We start from the raw sequence: 17,931 nt of genomic DNA on the forward strand, positions 1-17,931 counted from the left end.
TAAAAATTATATTTTAATTTATCGTTAATTTTTTAAATTCAATTTAATTATATTTACTGTAATTACAATAAATTAAAAAAATTAATTTTATTATCTAAATTTAAATTTAAATATAAATATGAATCATTGTAATCCTAAATCCTACATACAATTGATGTTATAATCAATCATGGTCAGCAACTTCGCAATTATTATAATTTATTTAAACCTCTTTGTTGCTCTCGCTCTCGTTTATGACTCCCCATCCATTTTCCAATTGTATCTCTTTGCTCTCCCTTTCTATCACATTGGAGATAGATTAAGAACGGGAGGGAGAACTTGGATAGAAAGAGATAAAAACAATGAGAGATCAAGATCTATCCCCAAGACCTTAACAACTATTTCCATAATTTTCTTTTAACTATCTGTTTGGCTGACTCATTTTATAAAAAAAAATAAATTAAATGAATTCTTACAAAAGCATACATAAATTCATTTTTTTAAAATGAAAATTTTACAAGTTAAAAGAGAATTTTTTTTTTTTTAATTTTAAACAAAAAAATTGAATTCGTAATAAAAATTAGAAAATTAGATAAACTAGGAAGACAGTGTTTTGATCTCAAAATGGCACTGATTTCTAACAACTGCATGTTCAAAACCCGTGAGTTCAAATGCCAGAACTCCATAACACTTCACAAGGTACCTTCACATGCCGGAATAATATTTATCCGGATTTAAGAAGATGAAGGAGAATATCGTTTGCACTTTCAGCTACAAATTCACTCATACTGAATTTTAATTTTTAACCTGTGACTGCTTATATTGCAAGTCATGCACTTCTAACCCTATGGGCTGAATTCTAGTGAAATGAAGCCAATGCCTACAAAGTCTTGAGCAAGCTCAGGCTATTATTATTTATCCACTTAACGATAATTCTAACAAAATCTGATAAAGCAAAGATAAGATTTGAGTACCTTGAGCCAACATCCAGCAGCAGTTTAAAGAGGGGGGGGGGGGGGGGGAGAGGGTGTTCAGGAATCTTGTTGGCCATACTCCAAATCTGATTCATTGTTTGTCTACCTAAAGTGAGAGATAACATTCTGATCCTCATGCTAGCTAAAGTAAAGAACTGTGAAAAACAAGTTTAAATTACAATTTTAGATGCAGGTGATTTTGCATCTTCTTTCACAGTATCCCCTGCAAAAACAAAACAAAAAAAAAAAAGTCAAAAGCAATTAGAGAAGGGAAGTTGATTCCACTAATAAAATACTATATATAGGACTACAAAATTTGAATCTTCAGTTCAGCCGAACAGATACATCCTGAAATTGATATATCATAACAACAATTCCCAAAGTTTTTCTTTAGGCAATTGAGATATCTATTCTGGCGTTAGTATGAGAAATCATTCTACTGCTAAATTAGTAATGAAGCAATCATATTCTTGTCACCGAGTATCGACACAACCACAAAACAAAATAGTGCATGCACATGCTTTGGCAATAAACAAATAACAAATGGTATCAAATTTCCTCTTGAAATCTCTCTGTTACTCTCACTTGGGCAATGGTTCTGGTCATGCTTCCCCTTGACTGAAGACAACTTCACAATTCAATGTTAAAAATTTTCAATTGTAAGCGATATAACAGCACATCATTTAAGAAGAATTTTTACAAATACGAGTTATATTTCTCTGAAGTCCATTGGCCATTCCACCATCCAAACGACCTAATACAAAACAATCTAATTCCAAACAACAAATTCGTACTTGCTTCAGAATCAAAGCAAGATAGTATTTTCATTATTGCATTTCTAACATGTGAAATACACCAAATTAAACAGCATTGGCCACAGTCCTACAAGGAAAATAATCAAATGATCACCAGAATATATATTAATGGAAATTGAGTCAGCAAGGAACCACTATTTTGGATTTCATCAGAAATTTACTTGTCCTATGTCATTGAAACTTGCCATTCATATCCTCACATCACAAACAGTTACACTAACATTTGTGTATAGACGAATTAGGTCTCGAGATATGTGGGATAACAATTAGTCTTTGGCATGTAATACAATTGTATAGTATTCAATGTTCCTTTCGTGAATATGCCAAAAAAATACTGGTGCATCTCGAAACAAATACATGATCTTTAAAATTGTAGCTATCTTACATCAAACCAGATAGGATTTGGGAACTTCTGGCAGCAGAAGGTACTAAATAGTAATACGCCCATTAACCTCAAAATTAAATTCACCTAAAACCCAAACTGAAACATATCACCAAAATTAGGTAATTATTACTTCAGCTGAACACTGAAATATACCCAAACATAAGCATAGATAAGGGTTATGAGATAGAGAGAGTACCGATTGGAGGCGATGGTGCCTCGCCGTAAATGGCCTTGAGTCTGGCAAGAGGGACCAAGGCAGCATCGGATTCTGCTTCAGCGAAGAGCTGTTGTTTCCAATCCCACATAGTCTTTTTCATGGCTTTGTTTGATTTTCTCAGCGAATCCTTCTCGGCCTCAAGAGCTTCTATGTCCTTTTGCTGGTTCATAGATCGCACGCTTAGCGCCAGAAAAGATCCTACGAGGCATACGTTTATCACTGTGTTGTTATTGGTGGCTCTCATTGCTGCGCCGACCAATCTGTTTGCGAACTCCATTTTGGTTCCCACTAGCTCTGGTTGCAGCAGCAAAGTCCTCCCTTGCTTCGCGTCAGAGTTCGAAAACGGAGGTGATGCAAATTTCAGATCTGGTTTGAAATAAAGGGAGTTTTGTGGAGAAATTTAGTTTGGTAGCTTCTCCAGAGAATTTGCTTTCACCCGTGATCCAGATACCAAGCTTAGTAGGAAACTGAGAGGTCAAGCTCTATCTGTGCTTTCTCGATCTGGATTGAAGACATTTTTGTAAAGTTTTTTAGTGGTGTGAGGAATCTTGCATTCTTTTGGTTCGGGTAACTAGGTTATTATGAACTGCTTTATAAAACGATTGTACAATAAAAATTAGAAAAAATTATTATTTAGTTAGGTTCATTAATTTTTAAAAATATATTAAATATTTTTAATATTTTATTAATTAATTTTTTCATTAAATTTATTAATTAAATATTTTATTATTTAATTTTTATAATTTTAAAAATTTATTAATTTATTTATTAAATTTATTAAATATTTATTAGTTAATCTCAAATATTTTAAATTTTTTATAATATTTAATTAAAAAAAGTATATTTTAATTATTAAAATATAATATAATTAACAAATTTATTCTAATATTTTTAGAATCCTACACTTTCATTTTTAAAATTTAATTCGCTCAAAATTTAAAATTCTTCCCTAAAAAACTTTCTTCAAATCAATAATTTCCATTTAATAAAATATAATTTCAAAAATAATTTTATTAATAATAAAATAAAAAATTAATATTATAAAAATTATTATTTAATTTTTATAATATAAAAAATTTACTATTTAATCATTTAATTTCAAAAAATATATTAAAATATTTTTAATATTTTAAAAAATCTACTATTTAATTTCTCTATTAATTTTATCACTAAATATTTTACTATTTAATTCTTATAATTTAAAAAAAAATTATTAATTAATCTCTTAAATTATTAAAAAATTTACTATTTAATCCCTTTATATCAGAAATATTTTAGATTTTTTGTATAATATTTAATGACTAAAATTAATTTAAAAAATAATTAGTAAACTTTTTAAAATATTAGAGATATTTTAATAAATTTTTTAAATAACAAACAGTAATCAACGACGAGCGGCATTATATTTTTTATTTTTAATAACTTAAATTTTATATATTTTAATTTTTATTATTTTTACTGAATCTAAATCTTAAATTTATTAAAATTTTTATTTATTTATAGAAACTAAATTTGAGATATTCTTTCTTAAATTTTAACGAAATTAAACTAAAATATTAAATTTGAAAAATACAGAGATAAATTTATTAATTATAAAATATCTTATGAATAAAAACATACTTTTTCTTTTAAATTTTTGAGAGAGACCTATAAATTTATAGAAATTAAATTTTAAGAACTAAAATGTTAGATTTAATAAAGATAATTTGATTATTTTTTCTCTTGCGAATAATATTTTTTATGAAATTACCTTTAATTTTAACGAAATTAAATGTTAAAGGTAAAATTATTGAATTCTAAAAATGGAAAAACGAATCCATTAATTACATTATACTTCATAAATAAAAAAATAACGAAATGATAAATTAATAAATTTTTAAAATTTTGAAAAATATTTTAATTTCTTTTTAAAAATAAAATCATCAACTAATAATTTTTTATATAATATTTAGACTAAATAATAAATTTTAGAAATAAGTTTAATTAAATTATTATACTTTCACTTAAGCCCAAATAAGTCTAATTTAAAATTTTTGGCCAGTTAAATTCTTTATTTTTATTAAAAATCAAATAGATTTTAATTTAATATAATATTATTTTTAATAATAAAATATTATTTTTTATAATTTAAAACATAAAAATTAAGTATTTTCATTATCATACAAATTTTAAATAAATATAAATATAATAAATAATTTTTAAAATTATAAAAATAAAATTTTATTTTATAAAAATATTTTTATTATTAAAATAATATTATATTATTAAAAATAATATTATATTAGATTAGAGCTTAGTTAATTATCGACTTAATTGATACAAATTTTTAAATTATATTTATTTGACCATTGAATATAAATATAAAAACTTAATTAGATTTATATCTAATAAATTTTCATAAAAACTATATTTGTTTCATAATTTTTGTTTTTTTATTATCTACTTTTATTTTTTATACTATAATTAATATATAAATTAATTATTATAATTCTTTTTTTTTTCAATACAACCTCTCAAACGTCTTTTAGACTCTATTCAACATATTAGCGAATTTAATTAGCTGTTAATGGTTTAATAACCATTAGTAACAATTAGCAGTTAATTAGATATTAGCTCTAAAAGACTAGTTGTGTAATACCTGACTAGACTCCGGTATCGAAATTCCTACCGTCCGGTGGAATGTCGGATGTCGAAAACCTCTAGAAGGGTAAAATTATATTTTTATAAAATGTTTTAATGTATTTTATGTTTTTAAGCAATAAAGAAATTGAGTTTTGAATGAAAAAAACTATGGAGGAATTTTCAGGTTCGGCCGCCGAACATTTGATGGTTTAGGGGGGCAAGTTAGGCTTCCGAAAGAGGCAAAGGTTTGGCCGCCAAATTTGCATGAGTTTTGGAGGCACTTTAGGCTGCCGAATGGTGGTCTGGCCAGTCCTATATAAGTAGGGGTGAGCAGTATTCGGTTCAAACCGAAAAAACCGACCGAACCGAACTGATTTAAAATTTTGGTTCGGTTTTTTATACATTTCGGTTTGGTTCGATTTTTAATTTCAAAAATTTCGGTTATTTCGGTTCGGTTAGGTTTTGATCAGAAAAAAACCGAAAAAACCGTACCGAACTGATTAGTGATAATAATATATTTTTTCAATAATATAGAGAAATTAAATTATATTAAAATTAAAATATTTTAATTAAATTTTAAAATATTAAAAATAAAATGTAAAAAATAAAAAAATTATTAAAAATCGAATCCGATCAAACCGAACCGAATATAACCGAATCAAACCGGTTCGGTTCGATTCGGTTTCTGACCAAAATCGGTTCGGTTCAGTTTTCATAAACACTAAAATTTCGATTTTCGGTTTATTCGGTTCGGTTCGATTTTGAACCGAACCGACCGAATGCTCACCCCTATATATAAGGGCTCCATGGCCGAAACGGGCAAGCTTTCTCCCCATTTTCGGCCAACGGTGAGTCCATGCTCTCCCATAGTCGTTTTTGATGTTTTTCCTCCAATCTTTCATGTTTTAACAAGTTTTATCTTGGTTTGAAGATATTTGAACAAAAAGAGTGAAGTTTTGGAGCTTGGAGGTTCAAAGAGCTAGATCTCTCCCATCTCCGAGTTGGATCGTCTTCCCTCTCGATCTTCAAGAGGTAAGAGTAGATCCATACTTCTTTTCAAGTTTTAGTTGAGTTTCATGAAGTTTTTGGGGTAGAAATGCATGTTTAGGTTTTTAGTTAGTTTATGGGTTTATGTTGAGTTTTTGAGCAATGTGAGTTGTATATGTATGTTTGATGTGTTTTGGTTGGGGTTTAAGTTAGTTTTAGACCCCTATGTGCTTGTTGGCTTGAGTTTGCATGTTGTATAATAGGTAAATGCATGATTGTTTGGGTTGGGAGGCATTTGTGCATGAAAGAGGCTGAGTTCTGCCCTTTGGAAGAACTCAGGTTCGGCAGCCGAAGGCACATTCAGCCGCCGAACCTGCCTGTGGAGGCAAGCCTTTTGGCTGCCGAACCCTGCCCTCGAAAGTGGACTTTCGGCTCTGGAAGGGAGTTTCGGCCGCCAAAGGTGCCGCTGAACATGCATGAGTTTCGTCTCTGGAGGGAACCTTCGGCCGCCGAAGGTGCATGACTTTCGGCTCTGGAGGGACTTTCGGCCGCCGAACCTGCCGCCGAAAGTGCCCTGTTCAGCCTTCCTTTGCATGATTTCTATAATTGTTTTAAGGTGTTTTAGGGGGTTTGTGGGGAGTATTTTAGAGTCATGTTCTTGAGTGTTTGGTCCCTCATTTGAGTCCACCTGTGTAGGTTCAGACCTGAGGAATCGAGGACCCCAGCAGTGAGCTAGCAGCTTTAGAGTCAGCCAGAGGTGAGTAGAATAAACCTTTATGTTTTAATTTAATGAAAGTTTTGGCATAACTCATGCATCACGAATGCCATGTGATATTCTAGGTTGTTGTATTAGAAATTCACGAATATGTTGCATTGCATATTATGTTGTTGATGTGGATGAATGTTGAATGATCCATTAGTCATCGTATGATATGGTATGATATGATGATGATATGGTATGGAAGTCCAGGAAGACCCATTCTACATCCCTGGCACATTGGAATGTTATGATATGTTATGTAAGAGGAAGTCCAGGAAGACCCATTCTACGTCCCTGGCACTATTGGATATGTAGAGGACTATTGGTGACAAGTTCATCCTTAATGTGATTTGGTTGTGATGTGATGCATTTCATGAAAGCATGAACTTTAAATATAATGTTTTATTATTCTGCTAACTGGGCTCTAGTAGCTCACCCCTTTTTCTTAATCCCCCAGGTTTGCAGGTATGGGATAGACCAGGAGGTCAGCTAGAGTAAAGTCATGGTTATGTAATAGCTAGAGGTGGACATGATAAATATTGAAATGTAATGAATAGTATTAAACAGTTATGTAATGTAATGATGAGTATTGGGGTTTAGAATTGTGCTTGACCCTAGTATGTTATTAATCCCTTTTTGGTTACATGATCTTTTAATGAAATGTTTTATGATATTTATGTAAACCAAACTTTTATAATATTATATTACCCTATTGGAGCATTGATGAGGACTCCAATGTGGGGTTGATGATTATGATTATGAGATGTGCATGCACAGGTTGAGTTTGGTAAATGAATGAGAAAAGTTTAAAATTTTTATGTTTATGTTGATCATGTATGAGATTAAACAGGTTTACAGGATGTATGTCAGGCTTGCTACAGGTCCCGACGGCCTTATGCCGATCTGGATCCTAGCGCCGGTAACGATCCGGATTCCGGATCGTTACAAGTTGTTTATATAGTATTAAAAGTAAGAATGTTGACTATAAAATAAATATTGAATTAGCTAATAAATATAAAATAATAACAAAAAATATCATTATATAAATTTATAAAAAATAAAAAAATATAAATATTGAAAACTGTTTGTCGATCACTAAGGAGAATAGTTTTTGATATATATTAGTTTAATCATAAAATATTACTAAAAAATAATAAAAAAAATTACTATTTAATTTTTATAGTATACAAAAATTTATTAATTCAATTTTTAATTTTAAAAAATACATTAAAATATTATTAATATTTTAAAAAATTTATTAGTTAATTTATTTATTAGTTTTAATCGTTAAATATTATAAAAAAATTTAAGATACGAAAGACTAATTAGTACATTTTTTAAAAATTTAAATAATCCATTAATAAATTTTTTAAAATTATAGAGATTAAATAGTAAAATATTTAAATATATATTTTAATATATTTTTTTAAATTAAAAAATTAATTAATAAAAGTAATTAATAATTTGTTTAAATAATAATTATTAAATAATTATTAAAAATACTAACTTAAACACTAAATGCTAAGATTTCAATATTTAAAAAAATTTAATATATTTAAAATGAGTTTAATTAAAAAATTATAAAATACACTCTGCAAATAAATAAATAAATGTTAAAAGAAATAAATAACACAATTTTTTTTCGTTGACGTAATTCAAATTATATATTAAAATTTGTAAAAAATAATTTGTTTGGGTTAATGAATGTAATTTAATTCTGGAGAGCGAGAGGATAGGTAAAATTTTAGCATACATAATGCGCGTGTTGGCACGCGCAACAAAGGCGGGAGCATCCATTATTAAACTGCCCTCTTTTCTTGAAATTTTTTATTTTTTCAGTTCATCCTATAACACGCAGTTTGTGGTGTTAGAATTTGAGAGTTGGTCAGTAGCCAAGAATCAAGAAAACCCCTCATCACTCGCTCCCAGCTCGATCGCACATCTAGGTTTTTTCAATTTTCATTTATCCACCGAGTCAATGGACGAGTCGCCGTCGCAGCTCGTCTCTGAAATCGGCGCTCAACTCGCCCGACTCCCTCGCCCAAACAAAGACTTCCTCGTCAAATCGCTCCGAGTACGGTCTTTTACTTCATCTGTGCCACTGATAATTTCACTGCGAAGACCATCAGCATGGATAAAAATGGCGGCTTAATTGTGTTGTAACTTGCCAGGGTTGCTTAGGATTTCAAAAAAGTTATGGGAACTAATTAGTTAATTTATTACATTTTTGGGGTTCCTGGGCAGTTGGTTTATCTTGGTTTCGCTCTCTGACGAATGATTTCAATATTTTTTGCTTGCTTCTTGTTGGCTAAGTAGCTTAGACATCTATATAGATACCTAATGTATTTATAATCCTGATTTAGTTGCTCAATAAAATGTTGTTGCTCTGCTCATGTTGTTTTGTTGAAGTTCACCGGAGAGCTTACGGTTGTTTTTGATGTGTCTCCGTAGATTGACTTGGGGAGGAGGTTGAGTAATGCCTACATTTTCCTTGCATATTGTTCCTTCAGCATAATATATGAGTTTGTGGTTTTGAGGTTTCATGATTTTTATGTAGTACTTTTGTTCGGTTTTGTTTGTTGGCTAATTACTTTATTGTGCATTGCTGTATAATTTTCTCATTTTTAATTTCGCAGCAAGCTGCAACTGCTTTATCACAAATTGAGCAGCCTTCATCATCTTTAGCTTCTAAAAAGATGGAAGTTATGAAGAAGCTAGAAAATGCCATACAGCCCCTAAGCAAATCTATTATTAAGCGTGGCCTTCTTCGACATAGTGATAAAGATGTTAAACTTTTGGTCGCCATTTGTGTCAGTGAAATTTTCCGAATCCTGGCACCTGAACCACCTTTTGAAGATAGATATCTCAGGGTGAGATTAACATTTATAGTAAATGTCTACTTCAGGAAAATGTGTTCATGTCTCTCCTCTTTTCTGTAGCAAGTGCCTGCTTGCTAGTGTGTGTGGATTCCATTTATTTTGCTCATCTCTTTCTTTCTACACTGTATTTGAACTGACTTTTTTCCTCTTCCCAAAGGATGTTTTTAAACTTATTCTCAGCATGTTTGCGGAGCTTGCTGATATAACTAGCCCATACTTTTCAAGGAGGGTTAAAATATTGGAGACTGTTGCACGATGTAAATGTTGTGTGATAATGCTGGATATTGACTGCAATGATCTAGTCATTGACATGTTCAACATTTTTTTCTCTGTTGTGAGGTTAGAACTCTCTCTCTCTCTCTCTCTCTCTCCCCTCCCTCCTTCCCTGCACTTATGTGATAGAAAATTGTGGTTTCTTCTGTTCCTTCTCTGCTTTTTCTTTTCTTTTTTTTTTCTTTTGCACTTATATTGAACCCAGAATTATGACCCCTTAAGTAACATGGTGTAACCAACTTGAAGATTTGATAAGTTGCAGTGGAGATATCATATCATTTGATATCCTGTTTGAAATGAAAGTTTCATTGTTAATTTTACTTTGCAACATAGACACTTAGGTCCTGTAAACTTATAGTTTGCATTATATTTATAGGCTTGAATTTGAAACATGATTGAGTTTGGTGCATAGTTTTATGTGTGTTGGCATTAATTTTTACTTTCTGTGTAACATAGACACTTTCTCTAGTTTTCTTATAATATGCATCTTTATTAATTTTAGTTATTATATATATATATATATTTATTTATTTATTTTTAAGTTAGAGACACTAATGATCTTGCATTTCATGTATTGATAGGGAAAATCATCAGAGGAGTTTGATAAATGACATTATGTCTATAATGACACATATTTTAAATGAGGAGGCTTCTAAGCCACTTTCAGATGTGATTTTGCGAAATCTTATAAAGGAAGGAATGGTAAGCATTTCCGGAATATATGTATCTTTTTCCAGGCAATAGTTTTGCAGCGCAAATAGGTCATATTTATGATTAGGCCCTAGGCTGTTAAGTATTATGGTGGACAAATGAGTGAAGTTTCTTTTTATATGATTTAGAAGGTAAACTTTTTGTAAATGTCTCAAACCTGTTGAAAATATTGTATAAGTTGGAAACTAAGCACATTGCAATAAAGCAGTAGTCATATTGACAGTTTCTGACTTGGGGATTTTTTTTTGAACATCCTTCAGTCTTAACAAGAGTAAATAGGCCTAAGTGTTTTGCAGGAGTCATTTCCTAATGCCATAGCTTTACATCATTTCCTTCTGGCTTCTTTGTATCTTTTGCAGGCTGAATCTCCTGCTGCTTCTAAGCTTGCCATTTCTGTCATTGAAAGTTGTGCAGAAAAGCTTGAGCCCTTTGTGTGTGGGTTCTTAACATCTTGTTCTCTGGATAGAGATGCTGTTGAGAACGAGCTCAAGGAATTTTACCATGAAATCCTATTTAAAGTTTTCCAATGTGCTCCACAGATGCTTCTTGCAGTCATCCCTAACTTGGCTCAAGAATTATTGGTATAACTTACCTTCTTAAATTTTGCATCTCAACTTATAATGTCCCCATTCGAACAGCATAAAATGATTGTTGCTGACCTTTTATGTCTTTTTCACACAATCTTCTCTTATTTTTCCCTTTTTTTTGAAATGTAATCCTGTGAAGCTCTTTTTTCCCCCTCCTTTTGACAAGTGTACCCTAACCCTTATATGTTGATTAATGCTATGGTTCTGTTCCAGACGGATCAGGTTGATGTCCGAATAAAAGCTGTTAATTTAATTGGAAAGCTCTTTGCCCTTCCTGAGCACCATGTTGCACAAAAGTATCGCAATCTTTTTGTAGAGTTCAAAAATAGATTCTCTGATAAATCTGTGGAAGTTAGACTCAGTGCTTTACAGTGTGCTAAAGCTTGCTACATGTCCAATCCATCTGCGAAAGAATCATCTGAACTTCTCTGTAAGTGATTCAGCAAGCAAATTCATTCTTTTGATGTTGTAGACTCTTGATTGCTTATTTCTTCAAATTGTAACTTGTCAATTAAGCAGCTGCTGTTGGAGGTCGATTTCTGGATTTTGATGACAGAGTGAGAACACTGGCAGTGGTTGTTGTCTGTGATATTGCCAGGTTAAACCTGAAAATTTTTCCCCCTGAGTTAATATCAAAAGCTGCTGAAAGACTGCGGGATAAGAAGGTAACTTTTCTTAAAGTTCTTGTATATTTTAATTCAATTTATTGCTGTCTACCAAGCAGATTGTGGGGGAAAATGATTATTTTCTAATTTGTGATTACCTTCTAGGTATCTGTTAGGAAGAAGGCTTTGCAGAAGTTGACGGAGGTGTATCAAGATTATTGTAACAAGTGTTCTGAAGGCTATCTGAATATAGGCAACCACTTTGAACAGATTCCTTGTAAAATCCTAATGCTTTGTTATGATAAAGATTGTAAAGATTTCAGGTCTGCTCATGTCCACCTTTACAATTCATTAAATCAAAATCAGACATTTATAATATTGGATGCAAATTTTTATCTATGTTCTGCAGGTCTCAAAACATGGAGCACATTCTTGCTGAGGATTTGTTTCCAATTCATCTGTCGGTTGAGGATAGAACTAGGCATTGGATCCATTTCTTTTCTCTTTTCACTCCTCTTCATGTGAAAGCACTTAACTCAATTTTAACTCAGAAACGGAGGTATTTAATATAATTATTACTGTAATCAGAGTGAGAAACAATGGCTTTTGATATGATTTTTTTTTCTCCCAGGTTGCAAACCGAAATGCAAAGTTATTTGGTTCTGCGGAAGAAACAGAAGGTTATACTATAGTGTCCTAATCACTAAAGTAGGCCATATATAGTTAATGGAGAAAACTTATCTACAATTCATCACTACTTGCTAGGACCTCTATATGATTTGGTTTTTTTAATAGTTATTGCCTGATGCTAATTTTAGTTCAAGCATTGGAAGCAGAGGTAGTTGCCATTTTTTACTGAGTTCTTATTTATAGCCTGTGATAAGTGTTTGCAAGGCTACTGGAGGACCATAAAATATTGTATTTTCGGGATGAAGGAGAGCATTTCACTTTGGGGATTAATATGGAAGATCAAAGAATCTTTAACTATCAATTGAAGTGTGTTTCTTACTGCTAGCAGTTTCATTTTAGTACAATTATTTAATTGTTTGCAAAAGATCTGAACCATAGTAATTTAAAGCATGACTTGGGGTCCCTTGCATTCAATCATGCAAAGGTGATATGACATTTATGAAGTGCACATCTTCTTGTCAAGGTGCAAGGTGAACACCTAGGGCATGCCGCTGCAACATTCCATAGAATTTTCAGGAGAAATAACTTTTTTTCTATCTGTATTATTTCTCAGAGAGTGAATTTTGTATGTGAAGTTTTTTTTTTGTTTGTGGGGAATGTATACAAGGTTATAGCTCACTAAAATGTGAGATTTACTAAAATTTTGGTCCAGAATTCTAAATATTTTGTGCCTTAATATGACTTGTTGCCTAGATGGGATTAGCTGCCCAATTTTAGTTGTTTTGTGCCTCATCTTATTCGGCACCCGCTTGTGTTTTTATATATGTTTCATAGCTAATTTTATGTTGCCCTCTTTTGCAACCAAAATTTTCTTTCACTTTATTTTATAAAATTAAGGCAAAGATTTATTCTCTTTGCCTATTGTTAGAATTTTTTTTTTTTTAAATTTTGATTCACTAAATCTGTGGAACATATCCATTTCTACTTATTTTGTCCATGGAGTGAGAATTCCCTGCCAGGCATGTGTAGTCTTTCATCCTATACAGCCCTTGCAATTAACAGATCTTAATAAATATGTGTTGCAGGACAACAGTTCTGAAGAAATGCAGAAGAGAACTAAAAATTCTTTTATGAAAATGTCTGCATCATTTCCAGATGCTTCGAAAGCAGAAGATTGCTTTCATAAATTGAACCAGATGAAAGATAATAATATTTTTAGTGCCTTGGAGCAATTGCTGGTTGAAAGTACCATTATAAATGCCAAGACAATGAGGGTATATTATTTGCTTTGTCATCTTTATTAATCACAATATCACGGTCATGGATAATATTTCTTCACTTAACTGCATTTTCATATGCTTAATATATTTTGTAAGTGCTTTATTTATTTGTACATTAAATTCAAGTTAGTCAGTGATTAATTCTATCATGCATGCATGCATGCATGTGTCTGCTATCATATTCTATTCCAAATATTATAATGAGTGAGATTCAATTGTTTTGTTTGGTGGAGAGTTAGTGGAAGAAATGGCTTGCTCAGACTTCAACATTATTGCAAAAATAATGCTTATTTTATAAATTCTGATTTTATTTCTTGCATATGCTGTCTGTTCTGGAAAGCAAATTCTCAGGGTACAACTGGATATAAAATCATGCTTTGCGCTTGTCTACTTGAGTGGTTTCTTGCCAACAAGATTATGGAATTGCTGATAATATTATTTGTGCATTAAATTCAAGTTAGTGATTAATTTTATTATGCATGCATGCATGTGTCCGCTATCATATTCTATTCCAAATGTTATAATGAGTGAGATTCAATTGTGTTGTTTGCTAGAGAGTTAGTGGAAGAAATGGCTTGCACAGACTTCAACATTATTGCAAAAATAATGCTTATTTTATAAATTCTGATTTTATTTCTTGCATATGTTGTCTGTTCTGAAAAGCAAATTCTCAGGGTACAACTGGATATAAAATCAGGCTTTGCTTTGTCTACTTGAGTGGTTTCTTGCCAACAAGATTATGGAATTGCTGATATAACTAAAATTATTATTAAATCTGAGTCAGGCCTAACTCATCCCAAAACTAGCTCAAGGTGAGGAGAGGAGTACCTGTGGCCCATATAAGGGGCATGTTACCCTTTTCCAAACTGATGTGGATTCAACAGACCCTCAGGACCACACTAGAGCGTGACATATTCATGGGAGGCCCAACATTAGTAGGAGACTCTTATACGATGTTAAATCTGAGACAGGCCTAAATCACCCCAAAAGCCCCAAAAGCTAGCTCAAAGGGAGGAGTCCCTATGACCTATATAAGGGCCACATTACCCTTTCCCAAATTGATGTGGATTCAACAATTATGTTAATGATAAGTGGATGAATTAGAAATGGGTCTATCTGAAAAGACAATTGAGACATGGGGATAGTATATTCACTGAAGGGAAAGGAGGAGTGAGACAGAAAGAAGTAATAAGAAGTTGGAGCAGAAAGGCAAGAGGAAAACAATTAAAAAGCTAGTTGATATCTTGATCTTGTTTGCAGAGCAACTTTTATCACGGGGATGTGGCCATCAGTCAAGTTATTATATATATATATATATATATATATACAAATAAATCGTTCAGAACAGTGCATTAGAATTTAGAAAGGAACATCATTCTCTCATAATAGTGAACTGTGCTTCTGATAAATAGAATGGTACAAGATATGCAGGAGAATGATTGATCAGGTTTATTTATAGAGTCTTGCAGCTGTTAGTTGCTTTTTCAAGTTAGGTTGAGCAACATTGCAGATCACATTTTGGAGCCCTCTCAATTGATGCAATTTTTTGAAGTTGCCAAACTGACTTGTATGGAATTATGGCTGGTTCTATTCTTGAGATCAAGCTTATTGAGAACCATTCACTGCATGAATATAATTCTAGTACACTGGATTCAATAAGCATTGCCAAAAGAGTGTGAAAGCCACTTTTGTTGTCCTTTATAAGGATTTTTTATAGCTTATCTACAAATCTAGAATATGTGGTTATAATTTCTTTTGATATGCTTTGGAATTTGTTGTTATTTGAGGACATCATTTGTGATTAAGATTGAAAGGATTGATCGAAAAGGGAATGTGAGTACAGAAAATTAAATTTGACTTGTTCATTAATGCTCACTTCCTGGATTTACACCAAGATTGCCTAGGTCTTGTGTGGTGTTTTTTTATTATTCTATTTTTTTTTTTGAAAATATAGTTTCTTTGTTGAGGACCATTATCATACTTTTTGTCTTGTATTGAAGTTTCATGCTGGTAGGGTTTGGTGCAACTGTAGTTTTTATTTTGTTAAACCTGCATTTGCCCTTTTATTGTGTTATCATCAGTTGGACCCATGGGCTTGCTTCATCTTAAATTTAAGCTTTCCATCTGCAATTCTTCCTTTTTGGTTTAATCTCTTGTATTTATTCTACTTTTTCAGGATAAGTTTCTTAAAATGATAGGAGATAAACACCCATGTTTTGAATTTCTTCAGTTACTCTCTTCTAAATGCTCGTTCAACGTATTCAGCTCTGAGCATGTTCGTTGTATCTTAGATCAGCTTTCTGGCAATATATCTGGTTATGGAAACTTGGAGGCCTCTTCTACCAAATTGCTTCTTGTAAGAATAATTTATGTTGTATTATACAGCAGTGTTGTCATTTCAGATGGTGTTAAATATTGTCCAGTAGAATGTGTGATCCAATAGTTACTTCATAGTGAAAGCTAATGGTACTTTAATCATAGGTTATTAAGGACAAGTTTAATGTCCAAAGTAATTTACGTCAAATTGGAATTCAATTCTCATGTTTTCCTGGTTGTCTGCACATTGCACTAGAGGATTTCAGGAGTTAGGCTTTACTTTTTTGCATCACAAATCTGAGATTTAAATTCCTGAACAGTTGTTTTCGCAGTTGATAAGCTAAGGTAGTACCATTTAGGAATCACTCATGAGTTTGGAGTCCATGTGAAAAGCCTGATTCTTAAGCTTCTCATAAAATGGTTTCTGAATTTCCAGGTACTATTAAGGTACTTGGAGCGCCATATGTGTGTACTCTGATGTCATGAACGTCTGTTATATCTGATAATAGAAACCTTGATAACTGTGAAAGAAGAGCTAGAAGGTTTGATAAAATTTAGTCTTACACCTTTTGCGCTTTAACAAAAAGTCAAATGTCAGAAAAAACTGAGTTTTTCTACACAGGCATTATGGCGGATATTTTAGGGCCCACTTTCTCTGTGATAATAGTATGATAACGTATGACAATTAAAGTACAAAGTATGAATAAATTCCTTATAAATGCAAACTTTCTTCATTATTTATTCAAAATTGGTTTTGGTTTAAAGTAAATGCCATTTTACCTGATATAGGTTATCATCAACATTTTCCCTTCACTTTTAAGAGGTTCGGAAGAGCAGTTTCGAATGTTGTTAGAGAAGCATCCAATTAAGGATGTGCTTATTGAAGTGTTAGCAAAAGCAGCTCCTTATATATCAGTCAAATTTAGGTAACTTCCATACTCTGCATTTTTCATTAAAATGCAATGCCATGAAGTTTATATCAGAAAAAAATGCAATGCCATGAAGTTTATATCAAGAAAGAAATGCAATGCTGTGAAATTCGTATCAGAAAAGAAACTGTAATTGTGTCTGGTTACTTGTATCATTATATGTGTTCTAGACATGCTTTATAGTATATGTACAGGCTTGTCATTTGTAGTTACTAGTGGTTAAGGCTTAGGATAGCTGCCGTAGCATTGAACTAACCTGATGAGAATAATTGGGTACTCTAAAATTAGCATGCTATGTTGTGCTATATTTGGCCATTTCAATCGATCTAAGGGGAGCTCTTTCTTTCTCTGTCTTCCCCATCAGGCTGTCAATCATACTCCCCTAAAAATTAAAACAAAAATGAAAGAATATTTGGCTGTATCCAATTGTGTTTCATGCTGATGGTTTCACACTACTCCCCTAAAAATTAAAACAAAAATGAAAGAATATTTGGCTGTATCCAATTGTGTTTCATGCTGATGGTTTCACACTATTCCCCTAAAAATTAAAACAAAAATGAAAGAATATTTGGCTGTATCCAATTGTGTTTCATGCTGATGGTTTCACACTTAAGTTGGAGTGTTGTTCTTATTTCCTATGTTCTTAAGCTGACTATGTGTTTCTGGGCGTAATATTTTAGTTTGTTTATTTATTATTTTATTTAGTTTTGGTAGTGATTGTAGGGAGTGAAAATTAATTGTTCTTTAGCAACTTAAGAGATCCCAAATTAAGAAATTCAGAGCTCTTTTTGGCTTTTGTATTTACCAAACTTATTTCTTTTTATTTTTTCAGTGATTTTTACCCTTTCTTGGAAAGAGTATGTGTGGAGGGAACTCGGGCTCAGTCCAAGCATGCTGTTTCTGCAATTGCTTCATTGATCACATCTTCTGAGCAGTTCATTTTCTCAAGACTGTGCAAGGTGAGTTTGTTGCAGCAAAGAGG

At 31.8% G+C, this 17,931-nt stretch overlaps 2 protein-coding genes across 3 annotated transcripts in view; one reads left to right on the top strand and one right to left on the bottom strand.

Annotated features, from left to right (window-relative positions):
• Positions 1-869: 869 nt before the first annotated feature.
• LOC110605891 lies at positions 870-2,943 on the bottom strand. Its single transcript, XM_021744566.2, has 2 exons — positions 2,350-2,943; positions 870-1,176 (listed from the first exon to the last, which is right to left on the bottom strand). Exons 1-2 carry the CDS (start codon positions 2,645-2,647, stop codon positions 1,124-1,126), a joined length of 351 nt encoding a protein of 116 aa, XP_021600258.1. The 5' UTR covers positions 2,648-2,943; the 3' UTR covers positions 870-1,123.
• Positions 2,944-8,556: 5,613 nt separating this feature from the next.
• The window catches only part of LOC110606152 (sister chromatid cohesion protein PDS5 homolog A), a 31,913-nt gene continuing 22,538 nt past the window's right edge, over positions 8,557-17,931 (top strand). Inside the window, exons 1-14 of one of the 2 annotated variants that reach the window (XM_043953676.1) lie at positions 8,557-8,813; positions 9,376-9,609; positions 9,776-9,957; positions 10,473-10,593; positions 10,962-11,183; positions 11,403-11,619; positions 11,706-11,854; positions 11,960-12,117; positions 12,204-12,353; positions 12,426-12,474; positions 13,510-13,698; positions 15,881-16,060; positions 16,810-16,946; positions 17,782-17,908. In XM_043953676.1, the coding sequence (XP_043809611.1) occupies positions 8,718-8,813; positions 9,376-9,609; positions 9,776-9,957; positions 10,473-10,593; positions 10,962-11,183; positions 11,403-11,619; positions 11,706-11,854; positions 11,960-12,117; positions 12,204-12,353; positions 12,426-12,474; positions 13,510-13,698; positions 15,881-16,060; positions 16,810-16,946; positions 17,782-17,908 (2,211 nt within the window). In that variant the 5' untranslated portion in view covers positions 8,557-8,717. The remainder of the gene's footprint in view (positions 8,814-9,375; positions 9,610-9,775; positions 9,958-10,472; positions 10,594-10,961; positions 11,184-11,402; positions 11,620-11,705; positions 11,855-11,959; positions 12,118-12,203; positions 12,354-12,425; positions 12,475-13,509; positions 13,699-15,880; positions 16,061-16,809; positions 16,947-17,781; positions 17,909-17,931) is intronic. The other variant, XM_043953677.1, reaches the window with a different exon arrangement.

This window comes from Manihot esculenta, chromosome 18 (assembly GCF_001659605.2).
Source record: "Manihot esculenta cultivar AM560-2 chromosome 18, M.esculenta_v8, whole genome shotgun sequence".
In the NCBI taxonomy this organism is placed as follows: domain Eukaryota; kingdom Viridiplantae; phylum Streptophyta; class Magnoliopsida; order Malpighiales; family Euphorbiaceae; genus Manihot; species Manihot esculenta.

Bases quoted from the DNA above. Each gene is read 5' to 3' on its own strand.
- LOC110605891 (XM_021744566.2), bottom strand. From the start codon at position 2,647: ATGGAGTTCGCAAACAGATTGGTCGGCGCAGCAATGAGAGCCACCAAT. The intron at 1,177-2,349 runs GTACTCTCTCTA...TTGTTTTTGCAG, and splicing joins GGCACCATCGCCTCCAATCG to GGGATACTGTGAAAGAAGAT.